This window comes from Delphinus delphis, chromosome 5, assembly GCF_949987515.2.
Source record: "Delphinus delphis chromosome 5, mDelDel1.2, whole genome shotgun sequence".
NCBI lineage: Eukaryota > Metazoa > Chordata > Mammalia > Artiodactyla > Delphinidae > Delphinus > Delphinus delphis.
In genome coordinates this window covers 27,694,152-27,720,194 of record NC_082687.1, presented here as the reverse complement: position 1 = coordinate 27,720,194, position 26,043 = coordinate 27,694,152, and the positions used below count along the sequence as shown (strand labels likewise).

The following is a 26,043-nucleotide window of genomic DNA, read 5'->3' as shown; positions in this document are numbered from 1 at the left end:
AAGGGTGAGGTGGGAGGCTGCACAGCTGCCGCCGCCGGGCTGCGGGTCGCCAAGGGCCGGGGGACCAGATTTAGGTGTGTACGTCACTGGTGCTGACTCTGGGCCAGCCGGGAATCTAAAACGGAGCCTCATACGCGGAGCCTCAAAGTCCTTAGAAATCAAAGTTAAGAAGCCCATCCTTTCGCTTAGTAGCTTCAGCGTTTGGGTGGGCGGGAGGAGAATCGAGGTGGAGGCGATTGGAGGGAAACCGAAATTTCTTCTTGCAGACACTTGATCCTTAGAAAACAGTTTGTTTCCTTCCCCACTCCCGTTTGTTTCTCCCAATTATGTGCACCCCCCCCCCATTATAAAGAAGTGACTCTCCTCGATGGTAAGCTTTCTTTCAAACTGAACTAGTGGAAAAATCCAATACGAAAGTAATAAATACAGCAACAAAATTATAAGGGAGGAGTGCAGCAGCTCTAGACCCTGGCACTTTTTCGGGGGTGGGGGAGGTGGGAGAGAAGCTGTGTTTAAAGGGCTTTGGCTGCAGTGAAATCACTCGCTTTTCCGGCACGGTTAAAACAAGGAAATTCAAATCGAGTGGGAACGTGATCCTCTTGCTCGCTGGCTGCGGACGCTGCGGCTTCTCGGCTGAGAGGTAACTCGGCAGACAGACGGGAGGGGCGGGGAGCGGAACCTCGGGGGTCTAAAGAAGCCCACTGAGAGTCCTCCCCTGAGCGCGGACGCGGTGGGCGGCGCCTGGGCCAAGGCTGCCGCTCACCTGGAGCTGCAGGTGGAGAGCGACAGGGGACGGCACCTTGACTGGCTTTCGGAAAAACCGACTTCTTCCGCGTCACCAGACTTTTCACGTCTTTCCAGACATCCTGGGTTTAACCAGGAGGAGAGCCAGGTGGGCGTGAGCAACTTTGGGGCAGTGAAGCGATGGGGGCGGGGGGCCGCGGGTGGAGGGTACCTAGTGGCGTAGCCGCTGCCCTGCACCCCAAGCGGCCACGGCTTCTGCGGCTTTAAGGGAGCTGCCGAGTCCAGGCTGTGTCGCAGCAACTTTGTATCAGTCATGTCGCCCTCCTGGTGACTGACAGCCGGAATTGCCCAATGAGAAGCCAGCCTGACCCGTGCAGCGTGGAGACTCGCTTCCCTCCGGGCCAATGGGAAGGGCCCAGGGAGGCGGGATAGCAACCTGAACTTTTTATCTGGACATGTGACCGGCTTTTAAAAGGGCCGGCCCTGGAGCTGGCCCACTCCCCCTCCGGGCTTTCGCCCGCCCTCTCGAGCTCTCTCCCTCCCTACCTCGCCCGCCCTGGCCCTACCCGTGCCCCTCCTCTCTGCCCCTCCGCGCCCGGGGTGTCATTGGACTGGGAAGACGTAAGCCAACTTCAGGCCGCTCGGAGGAAACGCGTGCAGTCACCTGGGTGCAAGAGCGTTGCTGCCTCGGACTCTCCCGCTGCAGGGAGAGCGGCACTCGCTGGCCTGGATGTTGTTGGATTTAGGGGGGCTCCGCAGCAGGAGTGTCGTGGCGTTGGCAAGCGCTGCAACAGGTAGACGCCGTGAGACGGACCCTGGCCGAGGCAGGTGTGTACGGGTGCGCGGCTGGGCGCCGCTTGCCCGGGTCGGCGTGCGGCCGCGGCGCGGGAGCGTGCACTTTGCAGGGAGAAGTGGCTGCGTAATCCGGAGGCAGTCAGTAGGGTGCTGTGTGCTTGTTGTTTTGTTTTGGTTTTCCACTTTTTCTCCCCTTTGACCGCCAGAGGACTATTTTGGGAAAGTTTGGCCACTTTGGATAAATGCCCTCTAACGAGCAGCTTTCAACCGGCTTTGGCAGTGGGAGGTCTACCACCCTTCCCTTTACCCAAAGATGAATTTCGGATCGTTTTCCTTGTACAGTTTTTAAAGGACGTTTGAATAATATTTCTTTCCTCTATCAATTGCGGAAGCACCCAAATCTCAGCCGGAGGTGTAGCGGTAAAAGGGCAGTTGAAGGAGATAACAGATCCTGATAGATCCTGTATGAAAGGGGCTCTGGAAATTCGTGCATTTCCCGTTCCTTAGTATTCGCGAAACTCCTGAAAGAGATTATGCTTTCTGTGGCATCAGTTGGAATTCTAAAGGCATCCAAAAAGGAATGAGGCTTCTTTTGGTGGCATCAGTACCCTGCTACTGAATTTAGGTGCACAGCTTTTCCTAATGCATTTTAAAAGGCCAGGTTTAAATCTTAATGGTTTATGGCACCAACAGTTTTAACTATTTATTATAACAAGTTTTCAAGTAGGAAAACTTGATAGCAGACAAGTTTTTGAAACCACTTAATTTCAAATGCAGTAATTGGTCTTTAACATTTGAATTGCCATTTCTCTAAGTGCTGTTATTGATCTTATTTACATAGTAATGATAACAGCGTTCTCCGTCTGGGAAGTTCTGGGAAGTATTAATTTTATATCTGACTTCATAGCACGCTATCATGGAAATGCTTGAGGAGAGAAGTTTTTAAAAATAATCTGAAGGGGAGTTTTTTCCTTTAAGGGAGAAATAGTTTAGTTCGGGGCTTTTAGAAAGATCAGGTGGCTCAGTGAATTAGGTGAGTGAATAGAAATCAGATGTGTTCAGTTCTAACTGGTTCTCCGGCTCCCTTAGGTGACCTTGGGCTGATTTCTATCATTTACCTCATCTGTAAAAAAGAGGAACCTAGTAATAGTTATGCAGGGGGGAAGACAGCAAAATAGTTACAAACAGTGAACTTTTACAACTATGCAACTGGTGCAAATTATGAAATTCTTAAGGTTCTGTCTTTAAGATGTCATTATAGTCAAATAACTATAGAAAATGATGCATTTGAAGGGAACTATGTTTGGGGGGTAGTAAAAGTGAAAGTGTTTTCAGATAAAATATAAATTCGCAAGATTCCTTGTTAATACTCCTGAAAAAAAACTACTTCCTTGTAGAAAACAGCAATTTAACACAGTCTGTAAAATATAAAATTTTAAAGTCAGGTTTTTCCTTTGCAAAATAGTGTTTAAGAGCATATATATGACTTAAGGTAGAACTATCAGTGCTTTTCCTTACTTTCCTTATGTGAAAGTTCCTTTATTTTTTTTGGGTGGGGGGAGGCCGTTTGCATGAAAATTAAGGGGTCCTCATTGTTTTTTGTCTTTGTCCCAAGGGAGTCTCTGTTAACAGTTTCCATTTGTAAGGGAGACAAATCTGATTTTATATAAGCTAGATTTGTATACTGGTATCTGTTTCGTCTTATACTTTAGTAACAAAACTTTCCCTTTACCATCTGGATATTAAGTTCTATGAGGATCATATTCATCAACTAATATTTTGAGTATTCACTAGTAAGTTCAGGAAATTCTGCTCCAGCCATGGTCCTTATGCCGGTTTTAAAAAGACAGCCTGGATTTCCTGGACACTGTAGGAAATAATTACCTAAACTGATCCATTTGTTTTACAGAGAAGACCAATTAAGATAATCGGGAGAATTCAGCATAAAATACTTCAATAATCATATTCTTTTAAAAACCCAGTCTTTAAAAATATTTGCAATGGAAGCATGCTGATGTCCTCCATTGTTTTGTGTTTGTTGCCAGCCTTTACTCTGTTTTCTTTGTTGAGAGGTGCATTAGGTTGGTAGATGAGAATACCTTAAACAAAGCTAATGTAATAGATTTCAGCAAAACCTTTTGCAAATTCTCTAATGATAGCCCTGTCAATAATGTGGTGAAATGCAGGCTGGTTTATGTTATTGTCAAGAGAGTTCAAGGCTAGCCAGACAGGACTTGGAAAATTATGATCACCTGCATGATGTTAGCTGACAAGGTGCTTCCTTGTAGATTGCTTTAAGATGGTTCTTGCCCGTCAGCTGTTGTAGAGATTCTCTTCAAATCTTCACATAGCCTTACTTATCCGTGGCTCCTGCTTGGAGGCAGAGTGGTGAAAAGTGTCCCTCAGCCTGCTAGTAGGTGTTCTGTGAAAAAAAGGTGCAGTAACCAAATTATTTAGAGGACTCTGGATTAAAAAGGAAACAGATTTCTGTACCGTGGAACTTCCCTGGAGTTTTAGCATGCAAATTTCCACTGTGAAACTTCAGAAAAGGCAGTGAGTGATCATGCTTTCCAAAAGACAATTTGGAGGATGAATTTTTGGGGAGGGGTCTGGATGAGGATGGCCCTTCAGACCCAGGGCAGATGGTTCTCTTGCCTGGGGGGCAAGGAGTGACACTGTAGGTGTGGGAGTGAGGAGGGGTGAGCCTGTGGAGACCTTTGGTGGGGGTGCCAAGGCAAGGGTGACTTCTGGGCATGTGGGTAGAGGGTGGTGCAGTTCACCAAGACAGAGAATGTGGGTTTAGGGACGGGGTTGGGGGTGGGGGAATGATGCACAGGTGTTCAATTTTGAACAGGAGTAGACATGTTTCTTGTGGTGTTTAATGAACTTGGACCTGAAACATCTATACGTTAGATATACATCTGTTCAAGTTTGCTATGGGGAAGACAGAATATTCTCAGGTAGAAGTAGAAGCAGGGCATAATATTTACTGGTATTTTCAACCCATGGCTACTATTAAATGGTTTTTCAGTAAGGTAGAAAAGGCCAGTATTAGCTGTTTTGGTCCCATTTCACTATATATAATATATATTTTTCTTTTTTCAACTTTCACTTAGCTTTCATCCACATTAATTTTTTCAGCTGGAATTACCAGATGACCTCCTCAAACTTCGTAATTTGACTTATTTTCCACTGTTTTGTGATTTGATTTGTGATTAGGAATTTATAGAAAAATGTTCTTTAAGTAAAAGCACACTGCATGATTGGGAGATTTTAATGTCCACAAGTTACTGAGTATTGATTATGTTATAATAGTTTAACTTTCTTAAATTTGCATATGCTGTCGTCTTGGGATGCAGTGGTAAAATTGATAAAGTTTCTGCCTTCTGGGAACTTAAAGTCTAGTGTAGAGTACAGAAAAGTAAGAGGTAATTATGATACTTGGACAATTTGGGCATTAAATTTTGTCAGTGAGCCCTGCAATATCTCATGCCAGTTTATTTAGTAGAGTCATTATATTATTTTTCCATGATAATTAATATAATTTCTGGAGCAAAAAAGCATCCTAGTCTCTTTTTAATGAGGGGAGCATAGGGCAGATGGAGATTGTGAGTGGCAAAAGTTGGTGGGGAGAGGGCTGAGAGGCCTAAAGTAATATTTGTATTCAGAACTGCAGAAACTGCATCTTGTAGATCAGGACCTTTATTTGGGTCAGAGAATGTTTACACACCTGAAAGGATTTTTAAAATGCATACTTGAAGATTTTAATTGTTTTATGCATGAAAATGCACAAATGAAGTTTTATTGAGAGTGAGTTAATTTTCTTTGAGATATATTTCTTTAGAGTGGTGGTTCTCAAAAGAGGGGTGATTTTGCACCCACCAGCCCCAGAGACATTTGTCAAGGTCTGGAGGCAGTCTGGGCTGTCACAACGGGGGAGGAGGAATGCTACTGGCATCTAGTGAGTAGGGGTCAGGGAGACTGCTGGACATCTTATGATGCGTAAGACAGATCTCAACAAAGAATTATCAGGTCCCAAATAGGGCCAAGGTTGAGATACCTTGGTGTAGACACCTGGGATCAAATTCCAGCTCTGCTGTGTGGCCCCTGCCTCAGTTTCCCCAGTTGTATCATTTGGGATAATACTTTTGCCAGTCTTGTAGGGTTGTTTATAAGGGTAAATAAGTTAATATATGTGGCATTGAATGATACAATGCGTAAGAATTATATAAATATAGCCTATTATCATTATTCTACCTATGAAATAAATTTATAGAGAGAGCCAGTGAGTAAGATGGTATATGTAAAACAATCCTGTGGGCTCCCTGAGGACGGGGACTGGGCCTGTTTTGTTTATCACTGTAGATTCAGTGACTACTTGTAGGCCCAGGATGTAGCACATACTGGGTAAATATTTGTTGAATGAATGAACACATAAATTGTCAGGGCCCATCTCAAACTTCCTCCATTAACTGTTGAGACTGAAACTGGCTGTCTGTTGGGAGTCGTTTTAGCAGAAGTACCGCTAGGTCAGACTGCATGTCAGAGTCCTTGCCAGGATTGAAATACAGACTAGAGTCCTGATATTCTTAAGTTGTCCTACAGCCTCTCTGTTATCGACCAGCTTAATTAATCAGGATATGTGACTCTTCACATAATAGAGTTGATATTAAATTATCTTCATCACTAATCCATTTTAAGAAAATCTTATTGTTTTAAAAGTAATTCTTAAGTTATTTTGCCTGGGATCATTCACTTGATGACTTTATATTGGGAAATGGTAACATTAATTGCATTTCCTCGTTGTTTTTAATAAAGCCACGTATTAGATATGGAAAGCAGCTTCTATATGCTGGAAAGACTCCAAAGGCTTTGGAGTTAGAAGATTTAGTTTTAAACCTGACTTTGTCACTTATTATGCCTTTGACCTTGGGCGAGTTGCCCTCTTCACTAAGCCCTCAGTTTCCTCCTTGCCTGCCTCATGAGTCCCCAGGATTACTTTGCATATTAAATAAGTTAACATTTGTAAATACTCTTTGCAAACTCTAAAGGCTGTATTATAGCAAAGACGTTACTTTTATTTCCATGCAAAATAGTTTTATTGCTTTTTATATTCTGACTTCCAAATTATAGTCAAGACTGTTGTATCAGCACCTAAGAAGGTAATAATTTTAATATAACTAGAAGTATTGCTTATATTAAGTAGAATACGTATTTAGAGATCATTCCATGCAATTTCAGAATGTCTTTTAGAGTAATCTTGCTATCAAGAACTCTAATTCGGTTTTTTAATATAAATTTATTTGTTAGCTATGGAAACCAAAGGCTACCACAGTCTCCCTGAAGGTCTAGATATGGAAAGACGGTGGGGTCAAGCTTCTCAGGCTGCGGAGCATTCTTCCTCGGGACCTACAGAGCGGACCGATGAGAATAACTACATGGAGGTCGTCAACATAAGCTGTGTTTCCGGTGCTATTCCAAACAACAGTACTCAAGGAAGCAGCAAAGAAAAACAGGAACTACTCCCTTGCCTTCAGCAAGACAATAATCGGTCTGGGATTTTACCATCTGATATTAAAACCGAGCTGGAATCTAAGGAACTTTCGGCAACCGTGGCTGAGTCCATGGGCTTATACATGGATTCTGTAAGAGAGGCCGACTATGCCTATGATCAGCAGAACCCACAAGGAAGCGCGAGTCCAGCAAAGATCTATCCACACGTCGAACAGATGGTGAAATTTTACAAAGAAAATGGCCACCGTCCCTCCACTCTGGGGAGCAGGCCCTTGAGGTCCTTCATGGCTGACTCGGGGAGCTCCGAGAACGGCGGGGTCATGCGCACCATGGTGAAGAGCCCCATCCTGGGTCACGAGAAGAGCCCCTCTGTTTGCAGCCCTCTGAATATGTCATCTTCGGGCTGCAGCCCTGCCGGCACCAGCTGTGTGTCCTCCACCTCGGCTAGCTTTGGCAGTTTCGCAGTGCACAGCCCCATCGCCCAGGGCACTCCTCTGCCGTGCTCCCCTAATGTGGAGAATCGGGGTTCCAGGTCACACAGCCCAGCCCACGCCAGCAACGTGGGCTCTCCTCTCTCCAGTCCGTTGAGTAGCATGAAATCCCCCATTTCCAGCCCCCCGAGTCACTGCAGTGTAAAATCGCCAGTCTCCAGTCCTAATAACGTCCTCCTGCGATCCTGTGTATCCAGCCCGGCAAATATCAACAACTCAAGGTGCTCTGTTTCCAGCCCTTCCAACACAAATAACAGATCCACACTGTCCAGCCCCACTGCTAGTACCGTGGGATCTATCTGTAGCCCAGGAAGCAACGCCTTCAGCTACACTGCTTCGGGCACCCCGGCTGGATCCAGTGCAGCCCGGGATGCGGTTCCTAGTCCAGACACACACGAGAAAGGTGCTCATGAGCTTCCCTTTCCTAAGACTGAGGAGGCAGAGAGTGCAGTCTCCAACGGTGTGACTGGCCAGCTTAACATCATCCAGTACATAAAGCCGGAGCCAGATGGAGCTTTTAGCAGCTCGTGTCTAGGAGGAAATAGCAAAATAAATTCTGATTCCCCATTCTCAGTACCAATAAAACAAGAATCAACCAAGCATTCGTGTTCGGGCACCTCTTTTAAAGGGAATCCAGCCGTCAACCCCTTTCCATTCATGGATGGCTCATATTTTTCCTTCATGGATGATAAAGACTATTATTCTCTATCAGGAATTTTAGGACCACCTGTGCCCGGCTTCGATGGTAACTGTGAAGGCAGTGGCTTCCCAATGGGGATAAAACAAGAACCGGATGATGGGAGCTATTACCCGGAGGCCAGCATCCCTTCATCTGCCATTGTTGGTGTGAATTCAGGTGGACAGTCCTTTCACTACAGGATTGGTGCTCAAGGTACAATATCTTTATCACGATCAGCTAGAGACCAATCTTTCCAACACTTGAGCTCCTTTCCTCCCATCAATACTTTAGTGGAGTCGTGGAAATCACACGGTGACCTGTCATCTAGAAGTGATGGATATCCAGTCCTAGAGTACATTCCAGAAAATGTATCAAGGTAAGTGGGCCTTTTTTTCCTGTTTTGAAAATGGCTTTATAAAATGCTGAAGGTTAGCACTATCTTTACTGTTAAGAAATTTAAACACGTTTGATTTTTGTTTTCAGCATGGTCATTTAGCGCTTCTCCCTTCGCTTGTTGGTATGTTACTACTTTTTTGAAATAGAGAAACCAAAAATTTTGTGAATCTCTTAGAAAATATTTGTGTTGATTTTGAAGGAGTGTATTTAGGTGTTTTTCCCCCTCTGCATTGCCTGTTGTAGGTGTTTAGGAAAAGTTTGTTTCCTATTGTCTGTTACTATATTTACTTTAGCAAACTAGTGCTAGATTTTTTTTTTTCTTTAGCTGTGTACGGGTTCACTAAAATTGCTTTAAATTGGTCTCTTTGTGGTCATAGTCTTTTTTTTCCCTTTAATTTTCTTTATTAACCACTTCATTGGTTGTGAAAAATGAAATGAAACCCCAAATCTGTTACCCACAAGCTCCCCACCCTCTTCATCTTTTTCTAGATTGGTTAATCGTATGCAAGTTGTGGTTTTCAGTACAAATAAATCATTTCCTTAACTCTGGAGGGCTTTTTAAAGACTCAGCACATCTAAAATTACTAAGTGGCCCGTCTTGCTTTCTTACTCATTGGAAGTGAAGTATGTCACTGCAGTTTTGAACTGGTATATTTATAACTTTTAAGATCTGCAAGAAGACATACTTACTGTAAAATACCTCTTGGCTTTCCTTCATGCAGATAGCATATTGTGTATATTTAGAAAAAACAAGGAAGAGGTTTTAGATATGACTCTGAAGGGTGGTTCTACGTTATGCAATGAATACTTGCATTGGACTTTGATTCAGTACTGTGTTTATTATACGGTTGTGGTCAACGATCCCTGTATTGAACATATAAAGAATAGATTTCCTAGATATAGTTCACATGGGCATCTAGGAAGATGTGGCTGTTTTCCTTAAAAACTTATTTGGTGGGAAAAATGGCCATTCCCATTAACAAGATGTAAGGTTGACGTGTATCCCTTACTCTTTCTCCTTCGGTTTTTTACCGAAGCAAAAGGAAAAACTTTCATTTGTGCATTGTTTTCATCATCATCAACTCATACCTCGCTCCTCTTGCTTTTATAGAAGCACGCATTCCATAAAGGAAATTTACACATTGTTACAGTTCTCAGTAGCATGACTAGTCAATCCTATCCTAATGCTGCCTGTCTCTCCTGAATTCTAAACTCTTTACACAAATGCTGAGGTGGCATGGTTTTCCTCAGAACCAAGCTCAGCAGGTGTTCCACTGCTAGTGCTTTGTTTTACTTTTAGAGCAGGACATTTTGCACACGATGTAGATATTTTTGTAAGTGATGTTTGTAGTAGGTTATTCAGAGCGGGGACAGCCTGGTAGTTAAGAGCATGGCTGCCCTGGTTGAAATCCCCAACCCTGCCCCTTAACTGCTTTGTGACCCTGTGCACATCCCTTCACCTTTCTGGACTTTAGTCTTCTCATCTGTAAAAAGGTAATTCAGTAGTACCCATCTCAAGGGTAGTCAAGACAATTGAGTTAATTTATGAGAAGCACAGAGTATTATATACAGTTCATTGATTGCTCTTAGCATTTAATTCAATTGTTTTCATAACCTTTAGTTTCCGTTTCCTTTAGAGTTCTGTTTTCTGCATTCTGTGAAATTCCACAAAATCTTTTAAAGAAATATGCATAGTGTAAGGAAATGTTTGTTGATAAATTCTTATGATTAAATTATTTTTTTTTATGGTTAGGCACCCTACATTTGCTACTACATTTCTATTTATGCTCTTTTACCTTTGAAGGCTATTGCTTTGGGTAATGATATTTCTGGTAGAAATACTAGAGTGATACTAGCTAAGATCAGTAATTCTCTTTTGTTTGTTCTGTATCCTATTTCTACTGTTTTAATTGTCTTTTTCACACTCAACTCATGAAGCCCCTCCTGGTGGTCTGGGGACCCATAGCCTTACATATTCGTATAAATCAGTGACCTTGAGCCTACTCTGCCTTTGTGGGAACCTGGGGTGTTGTCTGGTGTCTCTTCTTGAGCCTTCCAAAATTCTTACTGAGCTTGTTAATACAGTCAGAGGGGATTCCTTTTGTTTACATATATACCGGTATTGTGCTAGTTAATATAAGTTTTCCAAAAACTGTAATGTCAAAGCTTTAATGTTATTCAAAGTCTCTTTTAGATTACTAATTTTTTACAGCTTTTCCTGGTGAATATTATCCAAATGTATTTGTTTTGATCATTCTCAGAGTAAACTTAGATTTTTTTTTCTGGATTTCAGTCTACATGTTATAATATTTAATTTAATCTCATCCAAGCTTCATTATTGGCCTCTTCTTTTGTGTCTTTTGGACCAAATCCAACCTTTCTGCCTATGTCATAATTTATCATGATGATACCCCATTCCAGGGAATGTTGGATTAATGAATTAAAGATTGTAAAGGATCCAGGCAGTGCGAAACTGCTTCTAAGTTTCATAATATCCTTTATCTTTAGGTTCAGCTCTAAACTATTTTGAAGTAGATGCCGAAGTATGGTTTGGGGTTCCTGAGACCTTTTCAGGGAGGTCCACAAACTCAAAAATTGTGTATTGGTAAAAGCCATTCAAAATGGGAGACAGGGCTTCCCTGGTGGCGCAGTGGTTGAGAGTCCGCCTGCCGATGCAGGGGACACGGGTTCGTGCCCCGGTCCGGGAAGATCCCACATGCCACGGAGCGGCTGGGCCCGTGAGCCATGGCCGCTGAGCCTGCGCATCTGGAGCCTGTGCTCCGCAATGGGAGAGGCCACAACAGTGAGAGAGGCCTGCGTACCGCAAAAAAAAAAAAAAAAAAATGGAAGATAGACCAACGGTTTTAATGTAATAGTGTGTGAAAAGTTCACTGATAGAGTTTCAGATTCCATGTGGCAACTAAGCTTTAAGAAACCACTGACTCTCCATTTTCAGTGTTGTGTTGAAGAATCGTATCTGCAATGATCTGAAATGACCATTAAAATGCTCTTCCTTTTTCCAACAATGTATCAGTGTGAAGCCAGGTTTTCTTCATATACTTGAACCAGAACACATCACCACACATTGACCACAGAAGTAGATACGAGAATCCAGCTGTCTTCTATTAAGTGAGACAATAGACTTGCAAAACTGTAAAACAGTGCTGCTCTTTTCACTAAAGTTTTTTGTTCTGGGAAATAGTTTTTTTTTTTCACATATGCACTTTTATGTTAATGTGTGATGACTTCTTTTAAATGATTTAAAAGAAATATTCGTTTTAATTTCTAATAGGGTAGATATCAGTAGATAGAAATGCAGATAAACAAAACCTCTTGTCCTCAATACATTTTAAGAGTGGAAAGGCATCCCGAGACCCAGAAGTTGAGAACTGCTGGTCTCTTCTATCCTATACACCCTTTGGAGGTTAATGCAGAAAGAGGATATTACTCTATTTGTGTTAGCTTTACTGAATGTTATGCTGAGGAAGGGGTGCCCCAGGCAGCTAAGGAAAATGATTCGTATCCAGGTGAACTTGTCAAGCTGATAGAAGTGAGTGATGGCCATGGAGTGTGTGTCTGTTTCAGCCTGTGCGCGTTCTACAAGAGCGGTGACCAGAGGCACGCCTGTTATCATTTCCAGCGAGTGGTTTATCTGAGGGCCACACTGGAAGGTACATGATGACAAAAGCTGGATGTAAAACTCTGCGGTGGACACTGGACCTAGTTGGGTCATGCAGATGCGAGTTCCCCTGTCCGCTTGGACACAAACAAAGCTGTGACCTTGAGTGAGTGGCAACTTCTCTCGGCCCCAGTTTCTTCATTTGAAAGAAAACGAGTTGACCTAGATGCTCTGTGAGGTCTGCCAACAGCGCGACTGAGTGGCTGTGTAGTTTCCTTGGAGTCGTGTACGTTAAGAATAAAAATAGAAGTATCCCTTAACATATTTGCTAGTCTGGTTTCAAGTTTATCTTACAAGTCCAGCTCTGTAGTTGCCAGGGTAGTCAGGATAGAAAAATGTCATGACCATTTACCTTTTAAAAGTAAGGGTGAGTAGGGGTGACCTGTCATTTCGCTTGGAGAAGTGGCAGGTTTTTTTTCTTTTAATCAAATCTTTCCTTTCTTAAAACTTGACACTTACACTATGAGTTTCTTGTTCTTTTGAATTTACACTATTCCTTCTGGAAACAGGGTTTTTCTGTTGACATAACATTGGGTGTTTATGGCGATGGTCATAGTCACTTTGATAGCATTGTAACACAGTGCTACCATTGACTTAGACTTTTCGAATATAAAGTTCACTGTTTCAAAGGGCACATTCTGGTAGTTTTCAAGACAAGTAATCAGGAATTTATCTTAATATATGCTGAACTTTTTTTCCACGATAGGAGGAAACAATTTAGTGATAACCTACAGTTGTTTTCAAAATTTTTCAGTGGTCCTTGGAGTTTTTCGAAACCCATCTTCCATAATAAGTCAAAACCTTCAGAATTCAAGGAGTTTGTTACAAAGTTTGCCATGGCTCTTAGTAAGCTTTGTAAATAAACCGCTGAGATATAAGTAACTTCATGTAATGCAAAGCATGAAAGAATAATGGGTTTTGGAGGGGAGAGATTGACTGATTATTGGTGCTTACCATAATAAATCCATTACAGAATTACTTAGGTCATTTGGAAATGAAAACATGGAACTTTCTTTTTCTTATTTGTCTTATAATATTTTGATTTTGAAATTGTTAGTGTGCCTAGAATTTCTCCAGGTTAGTGTTCTAAATAGTATTTTTATAAATATTTAAAAGGAGACTTGCTTCTTCTGATGATTCATTCACCTTCATTATTTATGGTATTTCTGGTAAAAGTGGTGATAAGTTTATTGGAGGAAAAAAACCCCTATTCCTTTTCAATAAACAAATCAGTATGTACTGCCCTTCTATACATTTTGCTTTTCACCTCCTTGATTTATATGTCAGTATGTCCACCTTTTATCGTCTGAAGTGTTAGTATATTTAGAACTGTTTATTTCATACTTTAAAAATAAAGTGGAGGTAAAAGCCCTGGTTTCAGTTAAATAAACTCAAATTATTTAACTTAAGGCAGTTCTCATACATACCAGTGACATGATGAAACTAGGGCCTGGAGAGTTATCATTTATGGATTTGATGCCTTTTGCAATATTGAAATTCTGGGTGTGCCTGACCTTTTCTATCCTTGTAATGTTTACAGTAAGAGAAGATGTTATATTGATCACCAGTAATTTAGGAGTAATACTTCACTTCCCCTGATGTCCTTTATTTTTTTCTCCAAAATAATACTTATTTTCCCAGGCTTTCAACTATTGCTGTAGTTTCATACAGCTCACCTACTGATAAAATTTCAGCTCTGCTTCTAAATAATTTATCGTTTCCTTTCATTTACCAAATTCAAATCGAGAGAAAAATATTGATTTCTTGGATCCATTTAAATGTAGCCATTAAGTTGTATATTTTTGTGGACTGCATCCCAAAATTTATTAGTGAAAATCCAAGAAATATAAGTGTGTTAAATGGATAGTGTCATCTTAAATTTTAGAATTTCTAGTTTTAAACTTGTCAAGTCTAGGCTTTGTTTTCATTTTTAAGAGTTTTATTTTGTTCTTTATATAGTAAGGTAATGACGAAGTTAAAATGTAATTTTATGTAAGCACGTGTTACTTAATTGATGCTCTGAAAAACCTCTGGATTTATGATTGTTAGTGGTATGGCCAAGGCCAAAATTTCTATGTAGAAAAGAGGTAGAAATTGCTTATATTTTATGCAAGACATAGAACACTCTAGCCCAGGAAGGAAAAGAGGACAAACAAAAAGTAATCTGAATACTTAACAAAGTTAATACCCTGGGGAGAGAGTGTGAGCTAATAACTGGCCATCTGAATTCGCAGCTCTGGCCATGACTTAATGTTATCAGTGATGACCTCTTCATTGGCATGTATCCTCACCTTATATATTAGGAGCTGTCGAAACAAATATCCAAAAATTGTGACCTGAAACACAAAGAAACAAGGTTTGTAATGGGCAAAATCAACTTCGGGTGTTCCGACAGGGAAGGATCTGGGCGCGTCTTGGAAAATGAGGAGATGGGGGTATGGTGATCACAGTTGGTATTTATCCTTAGTCTTGAAAAGTTTGCTGGGGATCGGGGGGCACTTCCTGGTGGAAGGAGTTACGTGGGCAAACCCCTGACAGGCAGAAAACACTGAGTGTGGTCCAGCTGTATGGCTGGCTGTGATATGGGGAATTGGGGGAAAGAGGAAGAGCCTAGTTGGAACTAGAAGCCAGTGGAACTTGGAAGTCACACTAAGAAGTTTGCACTTAATTTGGCAGGTAATGAGGAGTTCCTGAAATGTTGGAGCAGGCAAGCAGCCTGAGCTGAAGTACACTTGGGTAAAACCTTAATTAGGCAGTGGTAGTAGGGTGGATTGGAGCGTAAAGGGCCTTGTTAAGAAGTTATTGCAACAGTGCAGGAGGATGGGAACTGGAATCTCTGGAGCAAGGATGTCGGGGGTAATGGAAAAAAGGGGCAGATATGACATATTCCAGAAGAAGACTTTGTAGTAGTTGATTTTTTAATAAAATTTTTATTTTGAAATAATAACAGACTTAGGAAGATCATGGGGGAACCATTACAAAGAAAGATAAACAAGGACACATGTACACAATACAGCCATCAAAATTCAGAAAATAACCTTAAGTTACTGACATCTTGATTCTGGTTTTGCCAGTTGTGCCCATAATGTCTTTCATAGTGAAAGCACCCCGGTGCAGAATTGTATTTTGTTCTTTTTAGCTGTCATGACTCTTTAGTCTCCTTCAGTCTGGGACAGTTCCTCCCTCTTCTCTAGATTTCTTGACTTTACAGTACTTTAGGGCAGTAAAGGCCAGCACTTCAGTAGAAAGTCCCTGATTTGGGTTTGTCCTCTGTTTCCTCATGATTTGATTTGGGTATCGCCCCCTTGTCAGGCGTATCACAGAAGGGATGTAGCATCCTTCCTCCTTGCTTCCTATCACATGCCAAGCCGTTTCCCTTCGTGCCTTTACAGTTCATCTGCAGCGTTTTATCCAGGTGCCGTCTGCCAGGCTTCTCCACGGTCAAGTTACTCTTTTCCCTTTGCAATTAGGAGCTATTTGGGGGAGTGGTACTTTGAAGTTGTATAAACATCCCAATCTTCATCGCACTTTGCTTATTCATTAAGTTATCGATATCTTTATGGCATCATTGTTTCTTCTTTTCTGCAGTGAGTTAGAGCCTGTTACTGCCCTTATTTTTGAGGTTCAAACTGCTCCTCAAACAATTGGGAGCCCATTCCAGCTGGTTTCCGTGACCTTTTGCCACGTTCCCATCATTTCTCTGAGCGCTTCCTTGCTTTAGGCCCATCTTGTACTTTTCCTGCCCCAGTCCTGGAGCCAGCCCTTTCTGCAAGGAGTGCCCCCCATGCCTGCAGACACCCTCCTCTCCTCTGTGACTGGAGTCTAACTCTGCATCCTGGGTCACAGGGCCACACCCCCGCTGGATGCCCTCCTCCACCACTTGGGCGCTGACTCCCGCTGCTGGGTTCTGAGACCCGGCACTAGGCCAGGTGAGCACGTGGATGCCCCCCTCCCCCTCTGTTGGGACTCTGACTCTCTGCATGGGGGGCTTGCTGCCCCCCCAGTGGGCCACCATAGCCATCCACACCCTAGCCCCCAGTGTGGAGCTCTGCCGTGCTATGTCTGGCCTAATGGCTTTAGGACTAAATCACTAAGGAACGGCAGGAGAGGAGTTGATATTTGAGTGGAAAGGATGTGGAAAATCAGTGAAAACTCACAGGTTGTCAGCTTGACCATCATGGAGGGGGGTGAGCAATTAAGAGAAATGGAGAGGTCGAGAAGAAATGATGATTTATCTTGGTTGCCTGAGTTTTACGTTCCAGAGAGGAGGGAATGCTGATGTGGGAGTATGGGAGGCCTCTTCACAGACATGGCAGTTCAGGGGGCAGTGTGGGTGCTAGCCAAGGAGAGAAGGTATACATGACTCAAGTATCGTCTACAGTGCCTTCTCTGGGAGTTTGGAGGAAAAGTACCCCTGTAGATGAGCAACACCTGCTAATAAAGGACACAGGAGTTGTTTTGACAGTCAAGATAGTGCGGACTCCTGGATGCCAAGGGAGGAATAACGTTGTCTTGGAATTTCCAAATTAGAAGGGCCCTAAGTCTGTCTATAAATCCAGCCCTCTACGGGCACAGATACTGAGGCTGAGAGAGACTGTATGCCTCTTCCGGTCTCAAAGTAGTTAGTAACAGAGCTTTCCTTCCAGTGGGAGAGGGGGGTTCAAAACCCGATGGGAGGGCTTCCCTGGTGGCGCAGTGGTTGAGAGTCCGCCTGCCGATGCAGGGGACACGGGTTCGTGCCCCAGTCCGGGAAGATCCCACATGCCGCGGGGCGGCTGGGCCCGTGAGCCATGGCCGCTGAGCCTGTGTGTCCGGAGCCTGTGCTCCACAATGGGAGAGGCCACAGCAGTGAGAGGCCCGCGTACCGCAAAACGAAACAAAACAAAACAAAACCCGATGGGAGGGCTGAGGAGGCCAGGAATTAGGCCGAATAGTTGGAGCTGGTGGCTTTTCAGGAAGGAATTCTGTAGAGCGGTGGGAATGGGACCCAGTCTGTGATTGACTGAGGAATAAGTTAGCAATGAAGAAGAGAAACCTGTGGGTGTGGGGACAGTGCTTACGCTTGGTGGTAAAGGGAGAGGGGTCAAAGGGAGAGACGTTGGCAGAAAGACACAGCAGGATTGGAGAAAGGACAGGTAAGTCCTTTGTTGGACAGGTAAGGTCTAAAGAGGGCAGTGGACCTGTGCTGAGATTGAGGTTGAAAACGTCACAGGGAGGGAAGATGCTTGATGGGGGGCCGTGTCCCAGGAAGACGAGGGCAGAAGTGAGACTGTCGTTAGCCTACGGTCAGATATTTAACTGCCGGCTCAAACCCACAGGTGGAGGCAGTTGCTGGTAGCCGGTGTCACCGTGTTATAGACCTGGAAACTGAGACTTAAGCCTGCAAAAGAGATCCATCTAAGGCCACAGAGCTAAGGTAGATGAAGAAACAAACACTTGAGCTAGAGAAGACGAAAGCTGAATGTCCTGGAATAAGCAGATGGGTCTTTTAACGAGCGTAAATCAGATTGGGTGGCTGACCTGAAGCCTCTGGCCGCATCTCATTGCAAGCAGCGCAAAGTAAAGTAACTTAGGGTCTGTAAAGCACTGAGTTACCAGGCCCCTGACGATTTTACTTAGTATGTTTCCTCCTTGCTCATTTCCCACACTGATCTTTCTGGGGCTCAGACAGCCAAGCTCCCTTCCTTCTTGGGGGCCTCTGCTTGCTGGTCCCTCTGGCAAGAAGGCTCTGCCTTCAGATTTTGGTTTCCTGTCCCTTGTCACTCAGGATTAGCTCAAATGTCACCCTCTCAAAGAGGCCTTCCCCGACCATTCTATTTAAAGTGATGACACCCCCCTCCTCTAACACATCATCCTCTTTTGTGGTCTTCATAGCACACACCTGTCAGAAATTATCTGCGTTTACTTCACTTCCCTAATTAGAATGTCAGCTTCCTGAGAGCAGGGACCTTAGCTGTCCTGTTTTACCAGTATGTTCGCCATACCTAAAACAGTGCCAGGTACGCTGTGGATGTTCAGTAAATCTTGATGGACTGAGTGCCTTGGTTAGCAGAGGGACTTGGGGTGATGAGATAAGTGTTGGTGATTGGGTAAGACTGATAAAATTATTGTTAAATAATAGTGGAGTTCTACTGGGTTTAGCAAAAATTCTTGTGACCTCTATCAGCATACTTTTTAAGGACTTTCACAAAATAAGCAACAGATGCTCTTCTTATTTTTTCTAATCTCAGCATCATAGAGGAGTTGGTAAGAGTGTATTCCAGGCTCTATGGTGACATTCTTAGTCTTCATTATGAGGTCATTTATTTAATTTTAATTTATAAACAGTGAAATGTTCTCTTTTTGGTGTACAGTTCTGTGAGTTTTGCCAAATGCAGAATCAGGTAACCACTGCCCACTCAAGATACAGAACAGTTCTATCACCCACTGAAATACCCTTGTGTTGCCCCTTCCCAGTTCAGCCCCTCTCCTTACTGTCAAACCATGGTGACCATTTATGTGTTCCCCATCCCTGTAGTTTTGTTTTCTCTAGATTGTCATATAAATGGAATCATACTTTATACAGTCTTTTGATTCTTGGTCCTTTCATTTAGCATAGTGCATTTGAGATTCATCGGTGGTATTGCAGGCACCAATAGTTAGTTTCTGTTAGTGCTGAGTGATATTCCATCTGTGGCCACACGATTATTTGTCCATCTGTTCACCTGTTGATGGACATTTAGGTTGTTTCCAGTTTGGGCTGTTAACAGATAAAGCTACTGTACATATTCACGTGCAAATCTCTGTAGGGATGTTTACTGCCTTTTTTCATCGGTAAATACCTACAAGTAAAATGGCTAGGCCATATAGTATCAAAAGATGTAGGTTTAATTTTTAAGAAAGTATGAACTATTTCCCACCAAAGTGATTGTACTAGTTTACATTCCCACCAGCAGTGTGTGAGGTCTGATTCCATTACATCCTTGCCAACACTTGGGAGGGTCAGTCTTTTTAATTTTAGGCATGATAACAGTACTGATAACTTATTGCGGTTTAAATTGGTATTTCTCTAATGCTTACATGATACTGTACATCTTTTCAGGTGTTACTTGCCATCCATACGCCTTCTTTTCATGGCTGTTAACTCTTTTGCCCATTTTAAAAAGATGTTTCCCCTTTCTTCTTCTTTTTTTTTTTTTTTTGTCTTGCCACGTGGCATGTAGGATCCCAGTTCCTCATCCAGGGATCAAACCTGTGCCCCCCGCAGTGGAAGCATGGGGTCTTAACCACTGGACTGCCAGGGCAGTCCTCTCTTTTGCCCATTTTTATTGGGTGGTTTTCATCTTTTTGAGTTCTGCTATCAGTGTATTTTAAGATAAGCTTTTTGATAGAAAACCTAGAACTAAGAGAGAAATAGCTTAAAAATTCTGTGTTGGCAGCGGGAAAAATACCAGGCAACTCTCGAATTATTTAGTACCTACTGTGTTCTTAATGTGGGGGAAGATACCAAATGAATATGAAGCAAACCAAGTGTCTCCCCTGTATTCCCATCTAGCTGAGAGAGAGGACTCACCTGAGTTTATATAGCCCTTCTTTTGGTTGTTCCCTAGTTACGTGTTTGGTCTGTTACCGAAGATGAGAAAAGGAGGAGTCTTATGTGGGCTAGAATAGTGAAGGAGAACCTCATACAGGAGGTGAGATTTCAGCTGAAGTTTGAAGATTGGCGGTCTTTGGGGAGGAGTAGAGAGGTGTCACAGGAAGAAGGAAAAGCACAGGTCATGTGTGTGGGCACAGGACAAACAAGGGCTGCTTGGAGGGGTTTAGTGGTAGTTGGGGAAAACTAGACTATAGAAATCTGTGAATGTGAAAAAGAAGTGCTTCGTACTTTTAATATAGTGCTCGTAAACATTAAAAAATTTTTTTTATTGTGCTAAAGGTTACATAATAGAAAACATACTATTTTAACCATATTTAACTGTACAGTTCAGTGCCACTGAGTACATTCACGTTGTTGTGCAACTCTCACCATCATCCAATCTCCCGAATTTTTCACCTTCCCAAACTGAAACTCTGTCCCCATGAAATAATTTTCTTTAAATCTAGGAATGACCTAAGAGGATAGAGAGGTCCATCCGGTAAGGGAGATAGAAAATAGTGACAGAAACAAATTTTAAAAAGCAACGGAGAGGCTATCATATTGGTAATTCAGGCTGAGTGGTTGGAATGGTGAGCAAGGGATAAATATTAGAGACAGTTTATGGGAAGAAGTCATTGAAGACCAGATTATCTGACCCAAAGCCTGTTTCTTTCCCACTCTACTCCCAAGCCATGTGTGTTAACAGCCCCACAAAAAGTAGATTGCCAAAGAGCATAGGGAAGAAAAATGCAGAGTTTTATAGTAACAAGGAGAGAATTTCTGCGTAATTATGACTCTTAAGAGAAAAGGAGCAGAATAGTTTTGTTATTTGGATGAAGGTAAAACCCGATAATTTCGATACCAAAATAGAATACTTTTTATTAGACTTGGGGAAAAAACGCCCCCAGGGAAGTGGAAACAGGAAGAACCAGCTCCTGGTTTAACAAAGTTGGAAAGCAAACTGGTGAAAGATTATGTAAATCAATTAGAAATAGTGACATATGGAATTCTGATTTGCATACAAAGATATAAAGGAACAGAAGAATCTCAGCTCGTTGGGAAGTCCATTTATTTTGTGCTCAAGTATCTGGTGTTTGAATTCGCAGGGCTCTTTCCAAAAGTGGAATTGTGCTGATTTTCCTTCATCACGTGGTAGAGTTTGTATTTACTTAAAAAAATACTTTTCTGATAAGTTTGAGGTGAGAGTCCAAGTGCAGAGTTTGAGAGTGTAGGGATGTGATGGGAGCAGATATTCTTTTATTTACTCCAGTTCGGATTTTCACTGTATTTTTTGAAATGGAAATTGTGTTCAGAGAGGCTTTTTTTCTTGGAAACTTGAAGGTATGGCTGAAGAATTTCTGGTCGTACGATACAAAGTATTTTTTTCTCCATCTCTCTGTCATTTTCAGACCCAGTCGAGGTAAGTGTACATGTGAAGTATTCCTTTGAGACCTCTGGAAGCATTTGAGTTTCTGTATGTGGCAGAAATATGATAATTTTGTTGACATATACCCTGTATTTTGGACTTGGTTGCTATGATTCAGGTGAAAACAGCACTTTCCCCTCCTAAGTACTGTTTTTTAGGGAACTGAAGAAATTGACAGAGGCCTGGAGTAGGGGAAAGAGGAGTTACAAACACAGCAACATTTTCATGATGAAAATCTAAAGCAGATTGCGCTTATATTTACATGACTTCTGAAACGTTTAGCTCCATGGGTAGTTCTTAAATGTCCCTGTTTTTGAGCTAATGTTCATTTACAAGCCAAAGATTTTTATAAGAGGGTATAATTACATGAACTGTGCATTTTTTTGAAGATTAATTTGTCGCCAGTACCCGAGGATGGAAGAAGTAAAGAATAGAAATCTAAGTGTTGAACGTGGTCTAGCCTCTACGATTTCATAACACTGATGAAATATGCTTTTTTAAGAATTTTGATTCTTGCCAATTCTACTCTAGCAGCAATTATCAAATTTAGTATTATGAGGGTTTTAAGGAAAGTAGACATAAAACAAATGTTAAGAAATCAATGTTTTATTTAATATGGAAAATGACTACATTTCCATGACTGTGTTAGAGTCCCTACACAGTCAGTCTCCTCCAGACCCAGACATGTAACTGATGCAGAGCTCGCTAACCCCGAGTTATTTAAGGCTTTTAATCAATGAAGAATGATAAAAGTTTGCTTGTCATACTATTCTTAGACAGTGTTGATATTTCAGCTGCTTGGCTTTAAAAGGGGGTGCCCTTCCCTGATCCTTAGCCCAAGAGAGACTATGCAAGACAGAAAACATGGAGGTTTTTTAAAAAGGCATTCGCTGCTACCTATAAGTAACTAAATGAAATACCAATTCTGTTTACTGAACACCATGGAATCTATAACAACAATGTACATTAAAAACACTTACTTGGAAGTCTACAAATAATAAATCCTGGAGAGTGTGTGGAGAAAAAGGAACCCTCCTACACTGTTGGTGGGAATTTAAGTTGGTGCAGCTACTATGGAGAGCAGTATGGAGGTTCCTCAGAAAACTAAAAGCAGAATTACCATATGATCCAGCAGTCCCACTCCTGGGCATATATCTGCAGAAAACTCTATTTCAAAAAAATACATGCACCCCAGTGTTCACTGCAGCACCATTTACAATAGCCAAGACATGGAAGCAACGTAAATGTCCATCGACAGATGAATGGATAAAGAAGATGTGGCATGTGTGTATGTGTGTGTGTGTATACACACACATGTATATATACATATATATATATAATGGAATATTACTCAGCCATAAAAATGAAATAATGCCATTTGCAGCAACATGGATGGACTTAGTATGATAATCTATAAGTGAAGTAAATCAGACAGAGAAAGACAAATATATGATATCACTTATATGTGGAATCTAAAAAACATACAAATGAACTTATTTACAAAACAGAAATAGACTCACAGACATAGAAAACAAACTTATGGTTACCAAAGGGGAAAGGGGGGGCAGAGAGGGATAAATTAAGAGTTTGGGATTAACAGATACACGCTACTGTATATAAAATAGATAACCAACAAGGACCTACTGCATAGCACGGGGAACTCTATTCAGTATCTTGTGGTAACCTATAAAGGAGAAGAATCTCAAAAAGAATAGATGTATTAGAAAAAAACACTTACTTGGCAAAAGTTCTGGGCGTGGATGGTGGTGATGGTTGCTCAACAATGTGAATGTACTTAGTACACTTAAAAATGGCTAAAATAGTGAGTGTAATGTTGTATATATTTTATCACAATGAAAATAGCACCTAATCCTAACAAAAACGGGGGTGCCTTGCATTGATGAAATTTGGCACACAGTAAGATTCCGGGGTGCCCTGAAGGCCCAGTGTGGGAGCCCCTCTAAGTAGAGAGGAGGTGGGGACTGTATCACCCAGAGCCATGCACTGACCTGTACAGCGTCGCACACAGGCTGTGTTCAGGACTGATTCCCACTCAGCAAGCCTTTATGAAGCACTTGATTCTGTCTGGGCAGAGTCCTGGGTGTATGGTCACAATAAGAATGGGAACTTCCTCATCCTTCGGAACACTCAGTCTAGATCCAGCCAACATCCCATTGCAAAGTAGGTTGTGATGAGTCTTTTTCTGGAGGTACCAAGTAATGTTTCCAGAACGTGGGGGAAGGAACACTTCGAAAATATTCATTTCATTAATAAAATTACATGATGGCCACAAGCAAATTTTATGTGATCAGTCAGAACTCTCGGTTTGGAAACAGCACAGGAAGCCATCTCATACTAATTTAAACAAAACGGAATCCCTTGGCTCACAAAATGGGAGAAGTTCAAGGGGTAAACCTCAGGCTTGGCTAGATCCCAGGTTTCAAATAGTGATGTTGTGACTTTCTTTGTCTCTCCATCTGTTGGAGCTTTTCTCTTTTCATTCGACATTGTTTTGGGGAGCAGTGGCCAGTATCACCCTGGGCTTGTATTTTCATTAGTCACTGACCCTGGTGGAAGGAACAGCCTCTTTCTTGATAGATTCTGATTGGCCTGGCTGGGGTCTGGTGTCCAGCCTTGAGTACAGATGGTGATGGTGTGTGTGTGTACATGTATGCAGGTGGGGGGGGTGAGTCCTTAGCCTCACTTTGGACTAAGAACAGCAGGATGAGTCTCCAGAGTGTTCTGGACAAACAAGACTGTACTCTATAGCAGTAGTTTCAAAAGCTGATCATGTTGTCCATTATTAATTATCTCTTATTGAAATAGAAATGTTAAGCACAATGCTTGATTCTCTAAGCATTATCATTAATGAGGTTTTACTAGTATTGAAGTGAACTGTCTGGCAATGTTGAAAACTTGTGCAGGATAGAAAAATGATGATTGGGAAAGGCCAATGCAATGTTTTTTAGAGGGAGAGAAGATCTGATGGTCTCTTTTGTGAAGTACATTTATAGATGTTTGTGTTTTTTTTTTTTTTGCGGTACACGGGCCTCTCACTGTTGTGGCCTCTCCCGTTGCGGAGCACAGCCTCCAGACGCGCAGGCTCAGCGGCCATGGCTCACGGGCCCAGCCGCTCCGCAGCATGTGGGATCTTCCTGGACTGGGGCACGAACCTGTGTCCCCTAGCATCGGCAGGCGGACTCTCAACCACTGCGCCACCAGGGAAGCCCTATAGATGATTTGATGATGGGAATATTTAGCAGTAACCAGGATGTGCTCCAAAAACAGTACACTGCAGATTTAATCCCACTTTCTGATACAGAGGGAAAATTGGGGTTAATGAAACTCTAAAAGGTTCATTAAATTGACCCCATTAATAAATATGGCCCTAGGCCATCTAGAACTAGTTATCATTGCCCATCTAGGAGCACCTAAGAAATGCCTTATATTGTATTTTCTTTGGCTTATTCATTGAGAGCCTCTGCCGTTCTTGGTAAAAATGATAGTTTCTTAGTGTGGGAGGATTACTAATAAAATGAACTTACACCTGTTCACCAATTCAGTATACATGCATACTTATGCATATAATTTTGCTGTGGCTTCAGAAGATTCATGGATCATTTCATGAACTCATGGACTGCAGGTTAAGAACCACCCCACTTGTTCATTGTTAAAATATGATTACATAACTACAGAAAGAGGACTGTAGTGATCAACTACCAATAGGACATGTGTAGTTGAAAATGCAGTTTGAATTGTGTGTTCAACAGTAGTGCCAGGTTATACATTTGGTCACATCATCTTACGCAGTAAATATTTATGCAAGATGGCTGTCTAGGCGAAAGAATCCCATGAAATAGGGAATGTGGAGTGGCCCATATAAACAGGCCAGAGATATCAGTTGATCTGATTAGTTGATTTCTGACAAGTGGAAAAAGATGAGGCTCAGTAAGCTTGCAGGTATTGACAGGTAGAGATAGCATCATTTAGGAAAAATATAATCAGAAGCCAGAGTTATCTTGGTAAATGGGAGAAAATGTAAGACATGAATAAATAGGAGAATGGTGGTGGATAGGAAGGCCAACTTTGAGGTCATACCTCCACTTACTTGGTGTATGACCCTGAGCAAGTTACCTACCCTCTCTAACAGTGAGTTTCCGCATCTTTAAAAGAGTGACGATAATAGTCCTTACCTCCTGTGGCTATGGGAAATTTATCTGAACCAGTCTGAGTAAAGCGCTGGCATACAGTGAGTGCTCAGTGGAAATCCTAGCTCTTACCATTATTGTTGATTGTTATTAATAGTTTCAATTAGAAATGAAATCGAGGAATAGGAACAATAGGAACTACAAGCATAAATAATTGCTCATGTGAAAGTATGACGTAAAAGATTCCATCGTGAAAACAATTAGCAATGTAGATTTAATAAATTCAACCACAAAACTAACATTATTTTAGAGCGAGGAAATCCTTCCAATTCTCTGTGCCCTCATGAGATCCTTAATTGAGAACTCTATTCTTCTCTGAATTCCAAAAATAGAGATTATTATAAAGATAGTTTAGACTAGTGAGTCTCAACGCTTTCTTAGAGCAATACAAATGAAGATTGATATTCACATATATCCCATACTCCATGGCAGATTTGATTTAAAAAGCGTTGTGTGGGTATGTGTGTGTGGGCAGCAAAGCAAATAGCACCATGAG

General features: G+C 42.0%; 1 protein-coding gene across 2 annotated transcripts in view; it reads left to right on the top strand.

Moving 5' to 3' along the window:
* NR3C2 (nuclear receptor subfamily 3 group C member 2) overlaps nt 1–26,043 on the top strand; it is a 372,131-nt gene that overhangs the window by 393 nt on the left and 345,695 nt on the right. For both annotated transcript variants that reach the window (XM_060012126.2, XM_060012127.1), the window contains exon 2: nt 6,850–8,599. In XM_060012126.2, the coding sequence (XP_059868109.1) occupies nt 6,850–8,599 (1,750 nt within the window). The remainder of the gene's footprint in view (nt 1–6,849; nt 8,600–26,043) is intronic.